The 19,551-nt window shown below is 41.8% G+C and overlaps 1 protein-coding gene across 1 annotated transcript in view; it reads right to left on the bottom strand.

Moving 5' to 3' along the window:
• Window positions 1-12,124, bottom strand: part of LIN7A (lin-7 homolog A, crumbs cell polarity complex component) — a 33,284-nt gene extending 21,160 nt beyond the window's left edge. The window contains exon 1 of the mRNA XM_044455195.1: window positions 11,776-12,124. Coding sequence (XP_044311130.1) covers window positions 11,776-12,124 — 349 coding nt within the window. The remainder of the gene's footprint in view (window positions 1-11,775) is intronic.
• Between the last annotated feature and the right edge of the window lie 7,427 nt (window positions 12,125-19,551).

Raw genomic sequence — 19,551 nt, 5'->3', positions numbered from 1 at the left:
TCTCATTCTCTCTCTCTCTCTCTCTCTCTCTCTCTCTGTGTGTGTGTGTGTGTGTGTGTGTGAAGAAACTCTCCAAAGCCAGCCAGCTGATTTGAACTAACATATTGATCTTACCTAATACAAATGCATCTATTATTTGCTTGTGGCATTGGACTAACACTAGCTGATCCAACATGTGACCCACTTCATCAAATTTAGCTCTCAAACTACTTTTTGTATCCCCTCCAGAGCTTGACTCCCCCCGCCCCACATTTCTGCATGCAAGTTCATTGAGCCTGTGGTGAGAGTGGGCAATATGATGGAATTCTAGTCATAGTTCTGTTGAAACCTTCCTATCCCACCTTACTAACAAAGGTGGTACAACAAGAATTATAAGCAGAACCAATTAGCATGAGCAATTTCAGGGAAAAAATAGTTTACTTAAGCTTGCCTACCATATGTTTGATTTTTGTAGCAATATTTATTATGTAAACTGCAATATCACCTCAGTACTAACTGTCTTGGCAATATATGATCTATAGGAATGACCTACAGGAATAACAGGCCTGATGCACAAATCTCACATGATTCTACTTTACATACCAGTCTAGTTCCTTTTTACTTTAATAGCTTACAGGCACTTCTAGCACTTTCTTTAAAAAACTGTGTGAGTTATAAAAGAGCCATGAGTTAAAGAAAAACTTGCATTTGCACTTTAATTCATACTTTTGCTTTCTATTCTTACTAGAGTATGCTGTTATGAAAATGCAGAAGAGGTACTATAATTTCATTCTGATGCATATATTTTAGGAAAACTAGAATATAACCAAGAGTAAATGTAAATGTATGGTGCAAGTACAAATCACCATGTGGGTTGGTTTGTAATACTTGGCGTATCGGTCTGATCCCTTATTTATTTAAAATGTTTCTCCTCTTTCATATACATAAAAGTCTCAGGACAGTCCAACAACAAAGGCATAGCATAATACCTATGATAAAAGCCCAACTAAAATTAAAATTAAGTCTTAAAATAATGGGAAAATAAAAAGGTTTAGGCCTGGTGCCAAAAAGAATAAAGTGTTAGCACCAGGCACACCTCTCCGGAGAGCATGTTCCACGGCTGGGGTGCCACCACAGAGAAGGCCCTTCTCCAGGTAGCCACTCTCCTAGTCTCTTTCAAAGAGGACTCCCAAAGAAGAACTTGAGATCCAGATCTTAAGGGGCGGGCAGGCACATAGGAAGGAGATGCTCCTTCAGGGAACAAGGTCCTAAACTGTTTAGAGCTTTATAAATGATCACCAACACCGTAAATTGGGTCCAGAGTTCAACTGATAGCCAGTGTAGATGGTAAAGGACAGGTGTTATGGGAGCATATCTGCCAGTCCCTTTAACATCCTGGCTGCTCTATTTTGGCTGTTTTAAACATGTAAGATTTTTTAAGGGTATAATCCTATGTCCTTCTGGACTGCAAGACTTTCTTCTGTCTAAATATACTAAAGATCACACTTTAATTCACTTTTGATCCTCATACACAGCACAAGGCTGCATGCAAGCATGACCAAGACTGAATCTGACACTACTGAATTGGGGTAGAGATGAAAGTGACTCAGTCCATCACCTAGATTGGAGACTACTACTCTCAAAACCTGGTTGTTAATCCCTCAGCCACTGAAAGGGATTCAAATGCAGTGAATACATGGGATGAAGCATTATTAATTGCCCCAATTCATATTTGGCTGAGAAAAGGACCCTTGCAGGACTACTTACTACATCCTTGACTCACCACCTTCTGAAATTACCTCTTGTCCTGTGCCCCAATGCAATGTAATATAATTTCACTATAACCAGAATTCTGTATTGGCCAATTTAGCAAGCTAACATGTCAGTTATATAAAACATTTTTTTCTAAAGATAAATAACCTGACCACAGAATTGTACAATTCAGCTAAAATGGAATGATAAAAACAGAGACAACATAGACCAGTGGTGGTGAACGTGCCGCAGCGGGCACACAGAGTCCTCTCTGTCAGCACGCAAGCCAAGTCACCCCAGCATAGCCCCAGTAGCCGAGCATCAGATAACAGTGCACATAGGGGCCATGCGCATGCTCAGAAAGGAGCAGCGGCGCCAGGCGATGATGTCACAAGCCATGACTCATTAGTCGTGACTTGTCCGAACTTTCACATGCCCGGTCAGTGCGCTGCCAAGGATAGCTATATGTTTGCTTGGACTGGCTGTGAGTTGTTTTTTCTAAACTAGAACCTCAGTTTTCAGGTTTTATTGCAGCGTTGGCACTTTGCAATAAATAAGTGGGTTTTGGGTTGCAGTGTGGGCACTCGGTCTCTAAAAGGTTCACCATCACTGGGTTAGGGTTAGAAAACCAAGGTGTCCTGGCATGATTTTGATGCTTGGAATGTGCTTAGATTGGGCAGAAATGATAAGCTTTGTAGAAAAAGCTGCTCAAACAAGGCCTTTTCAAAATCCCTCTCTTTTCAATGGTATTTTAGCCCTATATTAGGGTTAGGGGTGTGCACCAGGGTAGGATTAAGGTTAGAAAAACGTGGTGTCCTGGCATGATTCTGATGGTTGCAATGTGTTTAGTATGGGCAGAAAAGATGAGCTGTGCAGAAAAAGCTACTCATGGAAGACTTTTTCAAAATCCTTCTCTTTTCAATGGAACTTTCACCCTATATTAGGGTTAGGGGTGTGCACCAGGGTAGGGTTAGGGTTAGAAAACCGAGGTGTCCTGGCATGATTTTGATGGTTGGAATGTGTTTAGAATGGGCAGAAAAGAACAGCTGTGCAGGAAAAGCTACTCAAGGAAGGCTTTTTCAAAATTGCCCCCTTCAATGGTGTTTTACCCCTATATTAGGATTAGGGGAGTACAGCAGGGTAGAGTTAGGACAGTGGTGGTGAACCTATGGCATGCGTGCCACAGCAGGCATGCAGAGCCCTCTGTGTTGGCACGTGATCCAATTCGTGCCAGCATCACTCCAGCTTCCAAGCATCAGATAACAGCGCACATATGGGCCATGCAAATGCTCAGAAAGTAGTGGTGCTAGGTGATGACATCGCGAGCCGCAACTCATTAGCTGTGACTTGTCTGGTCAGTGCACTGCCAAGGATATCTGCATATTTGCTTGGACTGGCTGTGAGTTGTTTTTTTCTAAACTAAATTCTCAGTTCTCAGGTATTATTGATATATTGTATTGTATTTATTGCACTTTGCGATAAATAAGTGGTTTTGCCATCACTGGTATAGACCATTGGTTTACCAGCCCAGTATTATATGACAAGAAATGTTTATCACAAGTAGACAGCTTTTCCAATCTTGTTTTAAAAAGCCTTTCTGTTTGGAGCTATTCTTCTACAATGTGTTCCTTCTACTCGAGGTATGGTCACTCACCACAAATAAGATTCTCATTGGAGTCACACTTAGGTATACTTTGGCAAGACCCACTGAAGTTAATGGAGTTTCCATTAGTCATAAGTGCCTTAAATCCCACTGATTTCACTTGGTCTAATCTCAGGATGATTAAGTCTGGTTCTAATATATTTTCCGTTCTTCCCCCCCCCCCCCCCCCCCCCAAAAAAAAAAAAGATAATTAAGCTCACCATGTGCTCAACCTGTATATAATAGCTGTGATATTATTGGAGTAGATCTTATTGGAGAATTCCTGGACCTATGGGTCTTAGTTGGGTTCAAGATGTCAGTTTAGCTTGGCTTACTATGTGGCTTGGGTACGTTTGCTATCACTCATTCTTAGTGTCCATGTTTATCCGCAAGGCAACAAAATAATCAAGCTCTCCAGAGTTTTTATAAGGATTATAGTAAACCATACTGCACATTAAAAATGTGATATATAGATGATGGCCTCTTTAAGAAACCATGTGATTACAAGTACCTGTTAAGCACAAGTACCTGTTAAGTCATCTATCCTCAAGAAACAAAGACAACTCATGCAAACCTTTTTAAGATGGAAGAATGCATTATTGCATCAAGGTCTTGCAAAAAGTCCATACCAGAGCACACAAAGATAAAACCTTGGAACAGCTGCTAAGGACCATTAAAGTCAATAGTAACTCTTCAGTATGGAAGTCCACATGCACTGGGCTAGAGTAACCCATGGTTATTCTAGAGAATATATTATATATTGAAGATTAAATACTGATAAGATTATGGCTTTGCTGAGACTAGAGATTATTCTTAAGCATAACTTTTGTTATGCAGCTGCTACAGGAATGTTGCCACTCAAATGTACTAAAATAAAAATGTTTCTATTTGCTGATCACAAAAAAACATATTTAAATGTTAATCGTTGCAGCTTACTCTATATTGCCACAGGAAAAAGTTCCATGCGTAGATAATGAGTTCAGAAAAATAATATACATATTAGAGACAGAAAACTACTTTTGGATGTTTAGTCTCAAAACTGACCAGCAATTAAATGAGTCAACAAACCTAAACACGCATCCCTGAATGATGATAGCTATTCTGGAATGAGTACATCTCCAGTCTGAAGTTTCATTCAAAAGATTCTGTGGGTGAAGTTGGGAATTATTTATTTAAAATATTTTTAACCTACCTTTCTGGATGCCCTGCTTTCCCAAGGCAGTTTATGATATTACAGAAGAATATATGTGCAAATTACAATTAAATATACCCAGCTGTGAATTATTTTCAGTTTAAAATATTGAAAGATAACTGGTCTCAGTCACCTAGCATAGTCACAGCTTGAATAAACAACACTTAGAATATAAAACATTAAACTATTTTTCCTTTATTTCATATAAAGAACTATCTCAAGATTCTGAATACTCTTTGCACAGAAGTGTTCAGTATCACCACTATTACACAAACTCAGTAAAGAATCCATTACCTCAGATGACCAATGCAGGCATTTAACATCTGTACTTGAACTGCAAGATTAACGGCTTAAAAGCAAGCATGCTGAAAGAGCCTATCAAACTGGGAACTGAAAGAAGACTTATGATGCAAACCCATTGTGGCATGCCGGTGAGGGCTGGATTCTAATGTGGGTTAGAAGCTCACTGGGCGACTTTGGGGCAGTCACTCATTGTCAGCCCAACCTAATTCACAGCGTGGTTGTTGTGAGGATAATAATGGAGCTATGTAAGCTGCCTTTGGTCCTTACAAGAAGGAAAAAAGTGGGATATAAATGCAACATAACAGCAACAATAACAATGCCTCGAAATAAGTAGGGTATTCCAGTTTGGGGGTTGTTGTTATAAGATTCTGTGATTGTTTTATTTTGAACATTCGTGTTCAATCCTCGTAACACTCTATTAAGATCATTATTTTATCTTTCTCTCTATGATTTGTCATATCCACCCTGTTCATAAACTAACTGTGTTTATAAAAATAAAATTGAGTTGAACTATGTGACTTAGAGCTTTTCAAATTTCGTAGGCTATGAACTTGAAAACAGAATGAATTATTGTTGACAGGTTTCTATTATTTTGATGTAATAGTTTCTTGTATTAATGCCTGAATGATTCTCTATTAGATCTGCCTGCTCATCATTTGTCCTGTTTACAACCAAGTTCTGATAAAAGATTAATGGACAACATACCTGTTGCAACACATTTCTGTGCCTTTTAAATATCTAAGAAACTACAGTCTTGTAAAGTTGACTTAATACAAGTAAGAAATTTATCAGCCTTGTAATTTGCTGAAACTGCTAAACCTAGGCCTAGGCCATCCATGCATATACATGAAAATGTCTATGACATTTGATCTAGGTAAGTTAAAGCTGATTCACATAGTCTTAATGAAGGATCATTAAGCCCACTGCCATCTCTATTAGTTTCTGAAAGAAGAAAGCAGCCAGTCCCTCCTTGCAGTGCATCTCTGGCAAGGATGGATCCTTGAATGCCATAGCCATAATCACCACTGACTGCTGAGGAGAGGAGAGGAGAGGAGAGGAGAGGAGAGGAGAGGAGAGGAGAGGAGAAAGGCTAGATCTAAATTCTGAAGTGCTGCCTCATTTTAGGGAATATATTGCATATGTGGCAGTTAAGATGCAGGGAGCTGTCCCTTTTCTCTGCTTTTTCATTCACTCACACTATAAAGTATGAGTTAATGTTATTTTGGGTGTTGCAATTATGAGGTCATAACCTTCTCTGATCATAGCTGTACATTAATTAACAGGAACAAATATTCCCAATTAATGGCTTTCCTCCAAATCTCCCATGCTAGGTTCAGTCAATAAACCACATTTATTTTTTAAATCAACAGCACGTATATGAGTATGTGCTCTTAAGGACAATGAAGTTTACCACTAGCTACTAGATGGATTCCAGATTTAATCATAGTTGATGTAGAACCACTGAAATTGATAGGGTTTAAGTTATTCATAGCTAAAATAAATTTCACTGGTTTCAATATGTCTACTCTAAGCACAACTGAGTCTGGGCACCACCCACTATATGCTGGCACGTAAATCCACTGGCAGTAACTTGTGACTAATTATATGTTTCACTCATCCCTTTACTCTCTGCTATGCTTCTCTCCATTCTCAAATTCTTCCTTACTACACTCTATCATTCAGCCTTACCCATTATATGCCATGTGATTTTCTGCATTCCAAATCCCTTAAACCCTGGAACATCTGCAATTCAATCTCCTGGTTAGTTGCATTGCTGCACATTCTCCACTCTGCCAGTACAGCTTCATGCAGGCTAAGTGGCACAGCCGGTGAGATTAAACTGTAAAGTGATTAAAATTTCCATTATTTAGGAAATGCATTCTGCATTAACAGAGGAGCCCCAAAAAGACAGGTTTGCAGGTACAGACATATGCTGACAAGAATTAAGAAAATAATTCCTGTGCTTGAGATTCAAATAATCTCCTACCATTAAATTAGCCTACAGGCATTTACATCAGTGGAAGCTTTACATTGCTTAATGCAACTTTTGCACAGGGTATAAGCATAAATGTCACTATTGTGCTCATGAAAAAAAATTAAAACATGGTTTTATCTTTTTAAGGTCCAGAGAAAATAAAATCCTACCAGTCAGTGAAGAAGATTTGTAGAGTAGTCCTGTACTCATGTTACGATGGCTGAAAGAGGATCGGATTGCAATTAAATCCCCTTCACTGGAGTAATTCCAGGTTACAGTGGTATAGGGAAATTACTACGTCACTGACTTATATCAGTTGAACTAAGATACTAGAGTGTGAGTGGACCTGTGAGAAGGATGGGGTCACATGTGCATAAGAGACCACTTTTCTCCAGATCTTATCTTCATCCAAGATGACATTCTGTGTCTCGTGCCAATAATGCCAAGTTATGACAGCAAACCTGCTGCCTTAATTTTGATGATTGGAGCAGTTTAATTTAAGAGATTACATAGGGTGAATCTGTTCATTCCTAGTGCGCTATCAGGTTATCTCCAGTTATTTTGCGGCTATAGCTTTCATGCTTCCAAGCGGCTCTCTATAAAAAGCTTGTTAAGCAGTACTACTTACTGCGTGAAGTGTCTATGTAGGAGCAACAGTTCCAGAGCAGGACTGAAACCCTTCTGCTGGGGAGCCTATAGGTGCTCCATATATGCCTTGAATCCACTGGCTAAAGACACTGCTGACTGCTTTAACTACTAACAATCTTTTAACTAGCATGTGGTCTCAGTGTTTGCCCTAACAGAAAGGTGGCTGTTTGTAAATTTGCACTGCCAGGAGATTCCTTGCCTGAGAAAGCTCTGGTACATGCACCACTGAGCTAAGCTGTTTGTTGCAATGAAGGAAATGGACTCCTGTGGCAGGGTGCTTGAGCATGGTAAGGTATAGAATATGCTAAGTAACATACTTGTGGTGCCCTCTGCATGTTGATTGTTTTCTACAATGTATAGTTAATGACACATCTCCAGGAGTAACATATTGTAGAATATAGAGTGATAAATAAAATCAGGGGTATGCAACAGCTTCCTCCCACCCATCCCAAAAGCTACAGTTTTAAAATGAAAGAATGGCATCCAGAATGCTACAAAGGGCCAAAACAAAAAGTCAGATCTGCCCTTTGACCTTTCTATAGCTCCCTAGAAGTTCCAGAGCCCTTGAGTCAAATGTGACTTGGCCCAAGCACTAGCATACAAGCTAGAGTGGGTATTTTCTAAAGATTTGCATGTGGTGTTCCAGACACCATTTTCCCCACTATTAGCACTCCACCCCTCAATTTTAAACCTTTTTTTTCAATTTGCCTGGTAGACTGTAGCTCATGGAATATGTTCTGAAAGGAAAAATGCCCCACGGATGCTCTTCCCCAAATTAAGTAAAATTGCTGGTGGCACTTGTGTTGCTAAAACTGAGAACAAGCGATGCTCACTATGCGAGTAGTCTTTTCCCCTGCTGTTACTGTAGGTTCAGCATTGCTGCAACATTGAAAGTATGCTGATGTAAGGTGGCAGCAGCAACCTTAAATTGGACCACTAGATTGCCTTACGCAGCTACAATTCTAAGTACGCTTTCTAGAAAAGAATTCTGTCTCTTTCTTTGCTGTTTCCTTGGTGCTTCTCTAGCAACAATGCTCTACCACTGTTGATACCATATCATGCAGGTTCAGTAGTGTGAAGCTTACCATTCCTTTGTACGATATTAGGAACAATAATCTGTTATAATGCAAATACAAGGATCATCAAACTGTTATTGAATTATTTAGGTTCAGTTGTAAATTTTAATTTGGGTCAAATTTTCATTTGTAAATTTCAAAAATATCATGAATTCACATAGTTTGCTAGTATATCCATACTAATTAAATTTTGACTCAAATCTACACCTACAATTTTGAGGCTTATTAGCATTACGAGACAAGCATTCTCTCATATTTTTGTTAATTGGTGAGGATTTACCCCATATCTTTTTGCTACAATACATATATTCTGCTTTTCAGGGATTCCAGCTTCTGATACATTGTGTTTCTTTCTACATACTTCTCATGGAAGTTCCAACCACATCTTTACAAATTTGAATTGTAATAACATGTAACTGTTAACTAGTCTTTAAAAATATTAATGACTAAAAATGCAAAGGGTAATGATTGTGTGACAGCAATCCTTTCCTTTGAAAAAACTGTGCTTCCTAATGGATCACCATCTGTTCAACCCTTTGCCAGGAAATATTTATCCTGCTTAATGTAGCCACCACTGGGGTGAAGCTGCAGATTATACACAGTCTCTAAATACTTGGAAGAAACACACATTCTCCATTCTAAGCAATGCTCTCCCTTTTTTTTCTTTAATAATACGCCTTTATCTAAACTTTTGTCTCCTTGATTTAAGTACCATAAGTAATACATTCCGGAAATCAATTTTAAGTAATGTCATTATGGTATAAATTCCTCTGGTCTTCCTCAGAATCCAACAAAGGATAGGCTGAGATGAGCAGATTCCTTTTTACACCAAATATACAGCAGGCACTTCTCTGTCTTGTATTAGGAACCTGTTATAAACCTCTATAGAGAATTTATTGATAAATCATTGTTTAAGCCACTGACTTTAATCATCCCAAATGAAGTACAGGATTTAAAAATTTTTTGGAAAGCTTTCAGGAACATTTTATACAGATTAGAAAAGAAAGACTTTAAAATGTTTGAACCTTGTGCATGGAGAAAATTTGATTTCATTCCCTGTGACTGCAATCCTACTGACACCTGCGAATAAGTTTCCCAGAACTCAATGAAACTTACTTCTCAGTAGACATCCACAGTATTACAGAATTCACAAATAAGGGATATTACAAAGCAAGTAAGAAAGTGATTTTTCATAACTGTTATCTCACATTAACAAAGCACAAAGCTTCTTTGGGCTGAGTGTTCATTAGGATAAATGCCAATATTTTTAGCATACATGTTTTACTAACAGATTTGTAATCCCTAACATAGCACTGAGTCTGCAACACAAATGAAAACCAACTGAAAGTCAAATATTGGACAGTGATTCGCATGTCACCCAGGGAGCGAGGAGATCCATCTTCAGATAGCTAAACAAGCTTGCTTGGAAAATGTGGGCCAGTCACTGTCTGTCAGATTATCCTACTTTACAGGGTTGCTGTATGGATAAAGAGGAAGATGGAGGAACCATGTGCCATACTAACTTGAGCTCTTTCTAGGAAAAGTGGAATAGAACTATAACTAATACTCAGTACCAGCAAGAATTATGCCTTGCTTCCAATGCAAATAACTGTGATATCAAAGTAGAAGCCTAGAAGTAGAATTCATTGTTGAATCTGTGCCACATGCCACTCACTTAGAGGTCACATGACAGAATCCACAGCTGCCATACTTTCCTTTATACACGACCCTAAAGCTATGGATATAGGAATGGTATTCCTGTGCCTTAACTGACTCCCTAGTCTGCAGTCACTGCAACATCTTTTTCCAGTGTGCTCTGTGTCTTTCAACTGCCCCGCTTTTACGTGACTCCTCCACTAAATCTAACCATTGCTTTGCCTCTGTGCCATGTGCTCCTCATTTTCCTGCCTCTCAGAGATCTTTTCCCAATTCACTTTCCATTCCTTAGTACACTGCTCACGAAATCTAAAAAAGCTAAGGGTTTAATCTCAGCCAAACCGCCACCTTTCCCTTTTCTCCCAGAATCCAGACTGCAGATATTCCATATTCCTAACATATGTGAATATTCCATGGCATTGCACAAACTCAGCCCATCAGCACCAGCAACTTCACCACCATCGCCTCATAAAAGATAGACTTCTATCAAAAGCACAGCAGTTTTCAAACCAGTTTTAGTTTCGTACATGTGCAAACCTTTTCTCATCTTGTGAGTGCCTTTTTACAGAGCTTCTGTGCAGAAGGAAAAAAAGGAAGTCCCATCATCAAAAAGTACTTTGCAGTTCCTCTGCTACTGCCATTAATAAATCAGTATAGAGCAGTCATAAGTAATAAACAATGCACTAGGGATGTTAGCTACTGGAAATACTAAACAGGTAAGTAAATAAATACCAATGAAGAATATTCATGCCAGAATATATAAATCAGATTAATAACTTCTTAACACACATTAAGGACTACCCATTTGCCCTTGGGTATTCAAACCATGATTTATATATATATAAAAAAAGCAGAACCTGCGTCCATTTCTTCCAATGCACGCTTATGCATGGAGCAATGAGTTTTCTCCACAGTAATGGTCAGTGGTTTGGTGTGTGTGTTGGGGGGGGTGTCTTTGTGGTGATTATTTTCTTTCAAAAACTGCCATCTTTGTGTTGGGGCACCCTCATCTCTGTACAATAATGATTCTCAAGCTTTCCCGCTAATCTGACTCTTCCCCAACTGGCACTGAAACTCTCTCACAGAGTTGTGTAGTAAATAAAATGAAGGTGTGCTTGGTCTACGTAAACAAAATCTACATTGCACAGCCAGACACTACCTTTCCTAGGATCAAGCAAAAATCACAATATCCTGGCCTCACTGCCGCCAATGCTTTCGAGATCTACAGGTCCCCTCATGAGCCAAGATGTGAGGAAAAGTTGGGTGGGGGAAGGAGCAGGGAGGTTGCCTCGATGCTGAAGTCTTGAAGTGCTGAAGTCTTTGAGGGCAGTCTGAAGACCTCCAGACTTCAGCATCAAGGCAGCCTTTTCGCTCCCCACCCCCGCGCGCCAGACACTTTTTGCCGCATCTGGCCTGAGGAAGAGATCTGGAAAGCTTTCCCACCTTTCCGTGCATTTGGGGCTGGTCCAAATAAAACGCTTTTTGCCTGGCAGTTTAAAAATAAAGTTTCCGTGAGTCCTTTCCGTTCGCCCCTCGCATTTCACCTATGCACCTTTGCTCTTAAGCTCGCCTCGAGTCCTCCGTGCTGCCGGTGCCGCCTCGGGCTGCAGCTGGGCTGCGTGTTCTCCATTGCCCTTTTCCGTCCGGCAGCAGGAGACCCGAGACTCCGGGGCCGCCGGTGTACGTGGGGGCTGGGAGCTAACCCGGAGCTCGACGAGCCGCTGCTCCCCGCCGGGCAGCGCTGCTCCTTTGGGGAGTCGCCCTGCGTGGATCCCCGCGTGGGCTACGGGAGTCCCTCCCAGCCCAAGACGGCGCGCATGCAGGGCTCTTGAGGATGCCTGGTAGGGGGAAGTGGGCGCATTTTGTGGCGGAGCTGAGATGCCCGTGGGCACGGCAAGCATCCTCCGGGGCTGCCCTGCAAGGGAGGCAGAGCGGGGGAAGGCGGCGGCACCGGGCGCTGCTGCGCTTTACCTCTGTCCAGAGTGAGCGGCTGGACCACTGTCAGCGTCGTCGCCATGTCTGCAGCGCCGCCGAGGCTGAAATGACGCCGGGCTCCAGCTTCAGGCTGGAGTGTGATTGGGAGCGGGAGGGGGGCGAAGGTGGGGCTAGGGGAGGAGGAGGAGGAGCGGTGGGCAAGCGGCGGGGGGGGGGGGGGGGCGCGTGGCGTGCCGGCGGGGGGGGGGGAGCGGTGCGGGCGGACGCTGGGGAGCGCAGGAGCGCGAGTCAGGGCGCTGCTCGCAGGCGCCCCGCCGCCCACGGGGCTTGTCGTGCGCCCGGCGGGAATCGCGCAGGAGGCAGGGTCATCCCGAGCCCAGTTGCATCCCTGGGCAACAGCGAGGGCGTTAGCTCAGTTTGGGGTAGGCGTGCAAAGCCTCATGGGAGCTGGGGAAAGCAGCATCCCTCGCTGCTTCTGCCCATCCGTCCCCTCCGAGAGAGAAGAAGGACCCGCGTCGAGTCCGCCTCCTGGGGCACGGGCAGGCAAGCTGAGGAGAGATGAACCGGGCAGGAGGGCCCTGCAAGCCTCACAAGGCTGTGCAGCGGGAGAAACAAAGAGGAAAGGAGCGCTGTGCCTCGAGGGGTTCCTGGCCAACGCGACGCCTGAAATCAGTCGGAAGCAAAGGGGGGTATCAAGCATCCCGGGTGGCGGTCCTGCCGCCAAAAGAGTCCGCTTGCCTGACACTTCAGAACCGGCAGATCAAGTAACTCGCACCAAACAGGTGTTGGGGGCGAACACTACAAGCCTTTCTCCTAACAGAGCACCACTGGTTTCCCAGGCTGGCCATGCCAGCTGGGCATGCCGTCCAAGGCACCTGGAGGCCTTCGGATTGGGTGAAATTCTAAGAGAGCAGTGGCGCTAGTCTGCAGCTGACTGCTACATATGATACCTTATACATTTACGTGAGACACATTTCTATTATTTATTTATTCATTTATTTGTGGTACTTCTATACAGCTAAATATATAAAATTCCTAAGTAGTTCACATGGCATGGGCATATACACTTTATTTGTTATACACAATAGACATATAATTGCCTGATTTTAATAAGCAAGACTATAGTTCATCAGCTGCAAAGCTGTACGTTTATAAATGATACAGAGCTGTGTTCACACAAATGAGGCATGCACTGTGACTGTGACTGAGGCTAAAGACTAGTGCTCTAGTACACAAGAAACAGGGACTCCCCTAGATGATTTGCTCAGAGCACTCTGTTAATGAAAAAGAGGAAGCTCCCAGGGGCACCACTTAGCCCAGTTTTCCCCAGCCTGGCAGTCCCCAGATGTGCTGGAATACAGTTTCCATCTTCACCAGCCAGTAGGGCCACTGATAGAATTATAGAAGCTCCTAAACCTGATACAGCACATACAGGTTATGCTAATTATGGGGCAATGCATTTGATTAATGGCAATAGTAAAATGTTAACTAAAATTTTGGCTGATAGAATACAACATGTTATTACCGCATTAGTCAAACTGGATTAGGTAGGATTTATTAAAAGCAGACAGGGGCCTCATAATCTTAGGTTGATCTGATTGCATTATATATGGTTAGAACAAGTACACCTGCAATTATTTCTTTGGAAATTATTTCACTACATTGAGAAATTTGGTTTTCCTGAAAAATATCAGAAACGGATTCGGATTTTATTTTCATCACCAAGAGCTAGAGTCCGGACCAATGATTTTCTGTCTTATTTTTTATTTCTTAATCTGAGTTAGTAGATAGGACTTATTTCTCCACAGATAATTGATCTATGCTTGGAAGACCTGGCATGTGTTTTTCAAAAGAACCCTAATATACATGAACGCCTGTGTCATTCCTTAGAGTTTAAGCATATTCTTTATGCCTATGATCTTCTGTTGTTTGTTGTTCACAACTCCAGCCATCTATTCTAGGTTTGATACAGATACAGCCTTGGATATTTTTCTGGCCACTCTATGTTTTGGGGACACACCAACTGTTTAGTTACCGTAGGAGCTACCACTTTATAACAGCTGATGTGATGTTTGTAAACACTGGAGACAGTTTAAGAATATTGCTCTATACAGTGTTCATATATTGCCTAGTTTGAAGTTACATGGACATCGTGCAAAGAAAATTAAATAAGTTGTGAAGTTAAAGTGAAATTGACATTGTGCAGAACAAAGTTACACAGATTTCTTTGAAACCACATTCTTTTGGCACAGAAGAATGCTCATCTTGCTTTGTATTGTGCCTGCAGAAAAAAATGTTTAAATTCTGTTTATAGTCACTCTATGAATCTGCTTTGGCAGCTGCAATGCTAACAGTGCCATTTACCACAGAAACCCAAGTGGGTTCTTGTGCTTGCCAAGTGGGGCACAGCTAGCCAACTCTGTTTCACTTGGCAACACGTGCTGCATAGAAAAATGAACTGGTTTACAATATTCAGGTTCCTAAGCCACTCATTCAGAATTTATTTAAGGTTATGATGTCTCAGACCATCAACCCTCCCAGTGTTATACAAGGGAGCTTCTTTATTGCCCCAGAGGAAAGCGTCATTGTAGCTACATTGATAATTGTTGCCTAACACCTGGACTAGGTCCTCATGCATGTGCGAAGTAACTGTGCCATTGAGTCTCCAGCTGATCCAAGAAATGGCACTTCCAGTCTAGCAGCTTATAGAACTGGACTACAAAATGAGTAAAAGGTACAACAGGAATGGGAAACTGCCACTCAGTGGGTTGAATGCAGCTTCTCTCACTGGTTTCACCCTCTGAAGAGCAATCAGAAGTTTTTTTTAAAGATCCCATTCAGAATTATTGTGTTTCTATGCAGTCTGTAGCCCCTCAATCCCTCATGTGATGCCATCTGGACAGGAAAAGGTTAATCTGTTCCTACCTGTATCCTGACATCCTCCAAAATTACCCTGTATGAATAGAACACCGCCCCCCAAGCTTAACTGTCATGTTGTGGAGGGGGAGGTGGGAGATGGGAGGAAAGGTGAGAAAGAGAAAAGGGGAGAACAAAAGGCGAAGACCTTGTAATGCATGGGATGCTGTTCTTGCACTAAGAAGAATGTATTCATGTTTGGAAAAAAAGTAAGCACCCATGATAACACTTCTCCAACTGTTATGTCTAAGATTGCCTTGTTTCATCACCAACAGTGGGAGGTTCAGTAGCTGCCTATACTGAAGAAAGCACCAGTGAGTGCAATGGGATTTGGGCATGATTCCCATCTAGGTGTGCATTGGAGCCTTCTCCAGACTGGTACTATCCAGTGTTTGTTGGACTGCAATTCCAGCATGGCCATTGGCTATGCTGGCCAGGAATACTGGGTGTTTGTTTATTCATTTGATTTGTACCCCAGCTATGTGCCAAGAAAAATGGTATGCAGAGTGGCTTAGACTCAAAGTCAAAACTTAATTAAAATAAGAATTAAAATAAGTACATTAAAACACAATTAAATATTGCAACTAAATGAAAACTTCACTGAACCCCACAGACCCACTTAGTGTCAAAAGTCTGCTTGAATCAGAGAGTCTTTGCCTGTTTTGCACTATAGCAAATCTGGACAGCATTAAGTTGGAGAAGGCTACAGGCTGTGCCCCAAAAGGCTTGTAGGGAATGATAATCCACAACCAGATTTCCTCTACTATTTGAGCTCTGTCTCCCGACCTCAGAAAGAACAAGAGCAGTGCACTTCATCCTGTGGCCACTGGACACCCTCCCAAGGGACATAGGATTGCTCTCTGAATAGGTTGAATTAATTGAGTCAAGAGGTTTTGAGCAGTAAAAAAGTGTCCCCAAGTAACTAGAATTACTTAATTGTGCTTGTTCACAGGAGGGAATGTCTCTGCAAATCATACCTGTATTATCCGATCATAAAGAATGTATTTTTCTTCCAAAGTATTTTTATTCAGATGAAGAATTTTTACATATGTTTGTCAATTAGGGCACAACCTTGGAGAATTACAAGCACCCTATGGAAGGAGTGCTGAGGTTGCTTGTGCTGTACAAAGCAGCTAGACATGCATTTTGGCTGTCTGTCTGTGGTATTTTGGAACAGGGGTAAGGAGGTTCCCAGGATATGTTTTATCTTAGCAGCAAGATGTGTCATATATTGGTGGTGCTGGACACTTCCCCTCCCTGGACTTAAAACGCTTCTCCAAGTTTGCTCTTTCAACCACAGAGAAGCTGCCAGCATAATTCTTTCTGTACCAGCCGAAAGGGTGGGGAGGACGGACTGAGTCCTTGCTCCTAGCCTCAACTGTGCAAACACATTCCTGGCTATCACTGAAACTTGGGCCAAGGACACTGAGATTGCAAGCCTGAAACTTCAACAGAAGTGTAATGCACCCAGCAGAGCAGCTGTTCCCTGCTCTGCATTTCAACTGACCAGGAGCACCTCTGTTTTGCCTGGATTAAGCTTCAATTTGTTTGCCCTTTAGACACATTTCCTAAAATTATTTTTTTCATGTGTTTTATTTTGAAGCTGGAGAACAACAGTTCATATTGCCATTCCTGTAATAATTCTCACTGAAAACCATTTGCTTAAGGCTCTTAAAATGGCATCATTCTGATTAGCTCAAAGTTCACAGCAGAAGTTGTCATATTTGCCTTCAAGCTGACCCACATTCTGTTGCATACGGGAAAAAAAAATCTAATGATTGCAGTGCTTCTCATGGTTTTACAATCAAAGGCTTTTCCTCCAAGGATGTAAACAGTTCTAGAACTAAGATATGTTCAAAAGGTGCTCTTAATAGTAAATAGCTCAATCTTTTTTACACTGCCGGGGAAAAGGAGCTAACATTGTGCATGTCAATTATAATGAAACAGTGCAACTTCATGACTACTAAATCTTTTTTATTGTTTTTTTAAAGATCAAAATAATTGAATATGTTGAGGATTGAGAAACAGACTATATATCTGCATGATCTTTTGCACTGTGTTTGAAAGGATGTGTAGTGCCTCTGTTACGGTCATACAATGGCCTGGCTCATCTGTAATTCTAAGCTATAGTGTGGTTTGTCAAAATACGTCTTTGGGTGGGTTCTTATGACACAAGTCTCACTGTAGAACAAGTGTGACTTGCTTGCCCCAGAGACTGCAATGTGCCCAACAGCTAATCAGGCACATTGTGGCATCTCCCTTGCCCCTCAGTCCCCCTCCGGGTATTCCAGGAGACAGCACAGGAACACCAAGTTTTCCCCACTTCCTGCAACCACTGTGAGCCATTTTGTGTTCCCCACATATTTTTCTGAGCAAGAAATCAGGGTGTCAAGCCCTCTTTCACTATTCTAATGGACCAGCAGAATGTGCTGCCCTCAACATGGCACCTACTGATCAGTCACCACGCTGAGCAAGGTGGAGGAATGAGCCATGTTTGGCTTGGTGTCCTCAGGAAGAAGACCAGAAGAATGTGGCTCAGACCCTGTCTATGGGGATCATCTCTGCCACCCCTGTGTGCCACTTGAGTCTGGTTGTGATGCCAGGGAAGAGGCTCTTCCTGCTTCTGGTTACCACAGCTGGCCCTTTTGTGGCAGGTGGCATCCGTCATTTCAACCTGCCTTTTATGTGGCATGGCTTGCTCTATCATGGAAACCTATCTGTGTGCCCCCACAGTCCAACTATTGGTTAAATGAGTCCGTGACTTAAATGAGTCCTACCCAGAACTGGCTTACCCTGGTTTATTTGTGTTTCTATTCACCCTGGAACAGAGGTGCATAGCAAGAGAAGCCTCAAAACAAAACCACTCTAGAGGCTGACAAAATAGACAGGAGAGAAACAAATCAGAAATAGGAAAAATATACTGTGCTTTGCTTGTTTGCCAGACAATTCTAAACCAACAAACCAATGCTAAAGCAACAAACCATGGTTAACATAAACTATGGCTTAGTGTTATGTGTGACTGCATAACTGTAGCCTTCCATGTAGAAGTATAGCTAATATGGGTTATCATCAGTTAGCATAATCCAGACTGGTGGGTAATGACACAGTTCTCAGAGATGCAGGTATTAGAAATAGAATAGAATCTGGAAGAAATTAGATCTGCAGAAGCATTAACACATGTTGAGTCAGAAAAGAACATTTAAGTATATTCAACAAGCTCTCAGGGTCAAATTACACATGATGCTCACTTTGTGAGAATGTTTTCTCCAGGTTTGCTTATTTCAACTCAAAGCAGTCATGGGAATCTGTCTGGATTGAACATTTACCCAGGGGTATGAGTAGGGGGGTATTTTCTCTTTCCCAGGAGGTCATTTTTCTTATACAATCTTTCCCTAATGGTGCATAAAGCAGTTCTGAGGAAATGGTATTCATGAAAAAAAAATGGCTGATAGGGAAAGAGATTAGTTCCTCCCCCACTTTCATGTGAACACTCCTTCGGGAAGAGTGTGATCTCATCTTGATCAGGCATTTTGACTTCAGACTGATCCCCTGAGTCCCCCAATATCATCAGTTCTGCATGCCCTGGTCTGAGCTTCAGTTTATTCAGCTTATTCTCATTCATCCAGGGAAGTAACTACCATCCCCATATCTGATGCGAAAGAGACATAGAACTATTGATGACACAGAACTTCTTTTTACAGCCAGCTTCACTTCCAGCTTCATATACATGTCTAAAAGCATCAGGAACAAAACAGAACTGTGTGAAAGCCCATATGACAATACCTACAGAGAGGAAAAATGGGCCCTTGCCAAGAACCACAGACTGCTGCTTCAAGTAGGGAAGCACTTAAGCGTAGCCTCTGCATGAAGTGTCAGGGACTGCATACTGCTGTTCCATGTGGTGAAGCACTAAATTGCATGTGGCAGCTTTTGAGCGAAGACCCTTCCAGACCTGAGCTAACCTTGTCCACCCCAAGTGGTCAATTAATCCTTCAGGGAAAGAAAAAGTATAAAGGGTTTCCTATCACGCTTTTGATACTTTTGATCAACAAGGTCTACTTAGACTCTGGGTTGGTACATGTTCCTAGTCTTACTCCTCAATCCTGACTCTTGGCATGTTCTTTAGTCCTAGCCTCTGGTTTGCTCTCTGATTCTGATTACCTCTTGGTCTTGATTCCTGATTTCTTGTTCCTTACTTGCTCCAGAACACTGCTCTCACAGCACCCAGCACCACCTTTTGGAACATTTCTCTCAGAAAGGAAGAGAACCACTCTAGATCAGTCACTTTGCATTAAAGAGGACAATCTATTCTGAAATAAATAAATATTAAGTTCCATGGGATCTACTCTTGAGTATGTGTTGCAGCTTAAAGTTAAACAGATGCCTATATTTCATATTTTAAAAATTACAGAGTGATCAAGCTTCCCCTGTTGACTTCCTATGTAGTCTATCCCAACCTGGAAAGGAATAAGCTATT

The sequence above is a fragment of the Varanus komodoensis genome, unplaced genomic scaffold (assembly GCF_004798865.1).
Source record: "Varanus komodoensis strain SLA01 unplaced genomic scaffold, ASM479886v1 scaffold8, whole genome shotgun sequence".
Lineage (NCBI taxonomy): Eukaryota > Metazoa > Chordata > Lepidosauria > Squamata > Varanidae > Varanus > Varanus komodoensis.
This window is presented reverse-complemented; position numbering and strand designations above follow the sequence as displayed.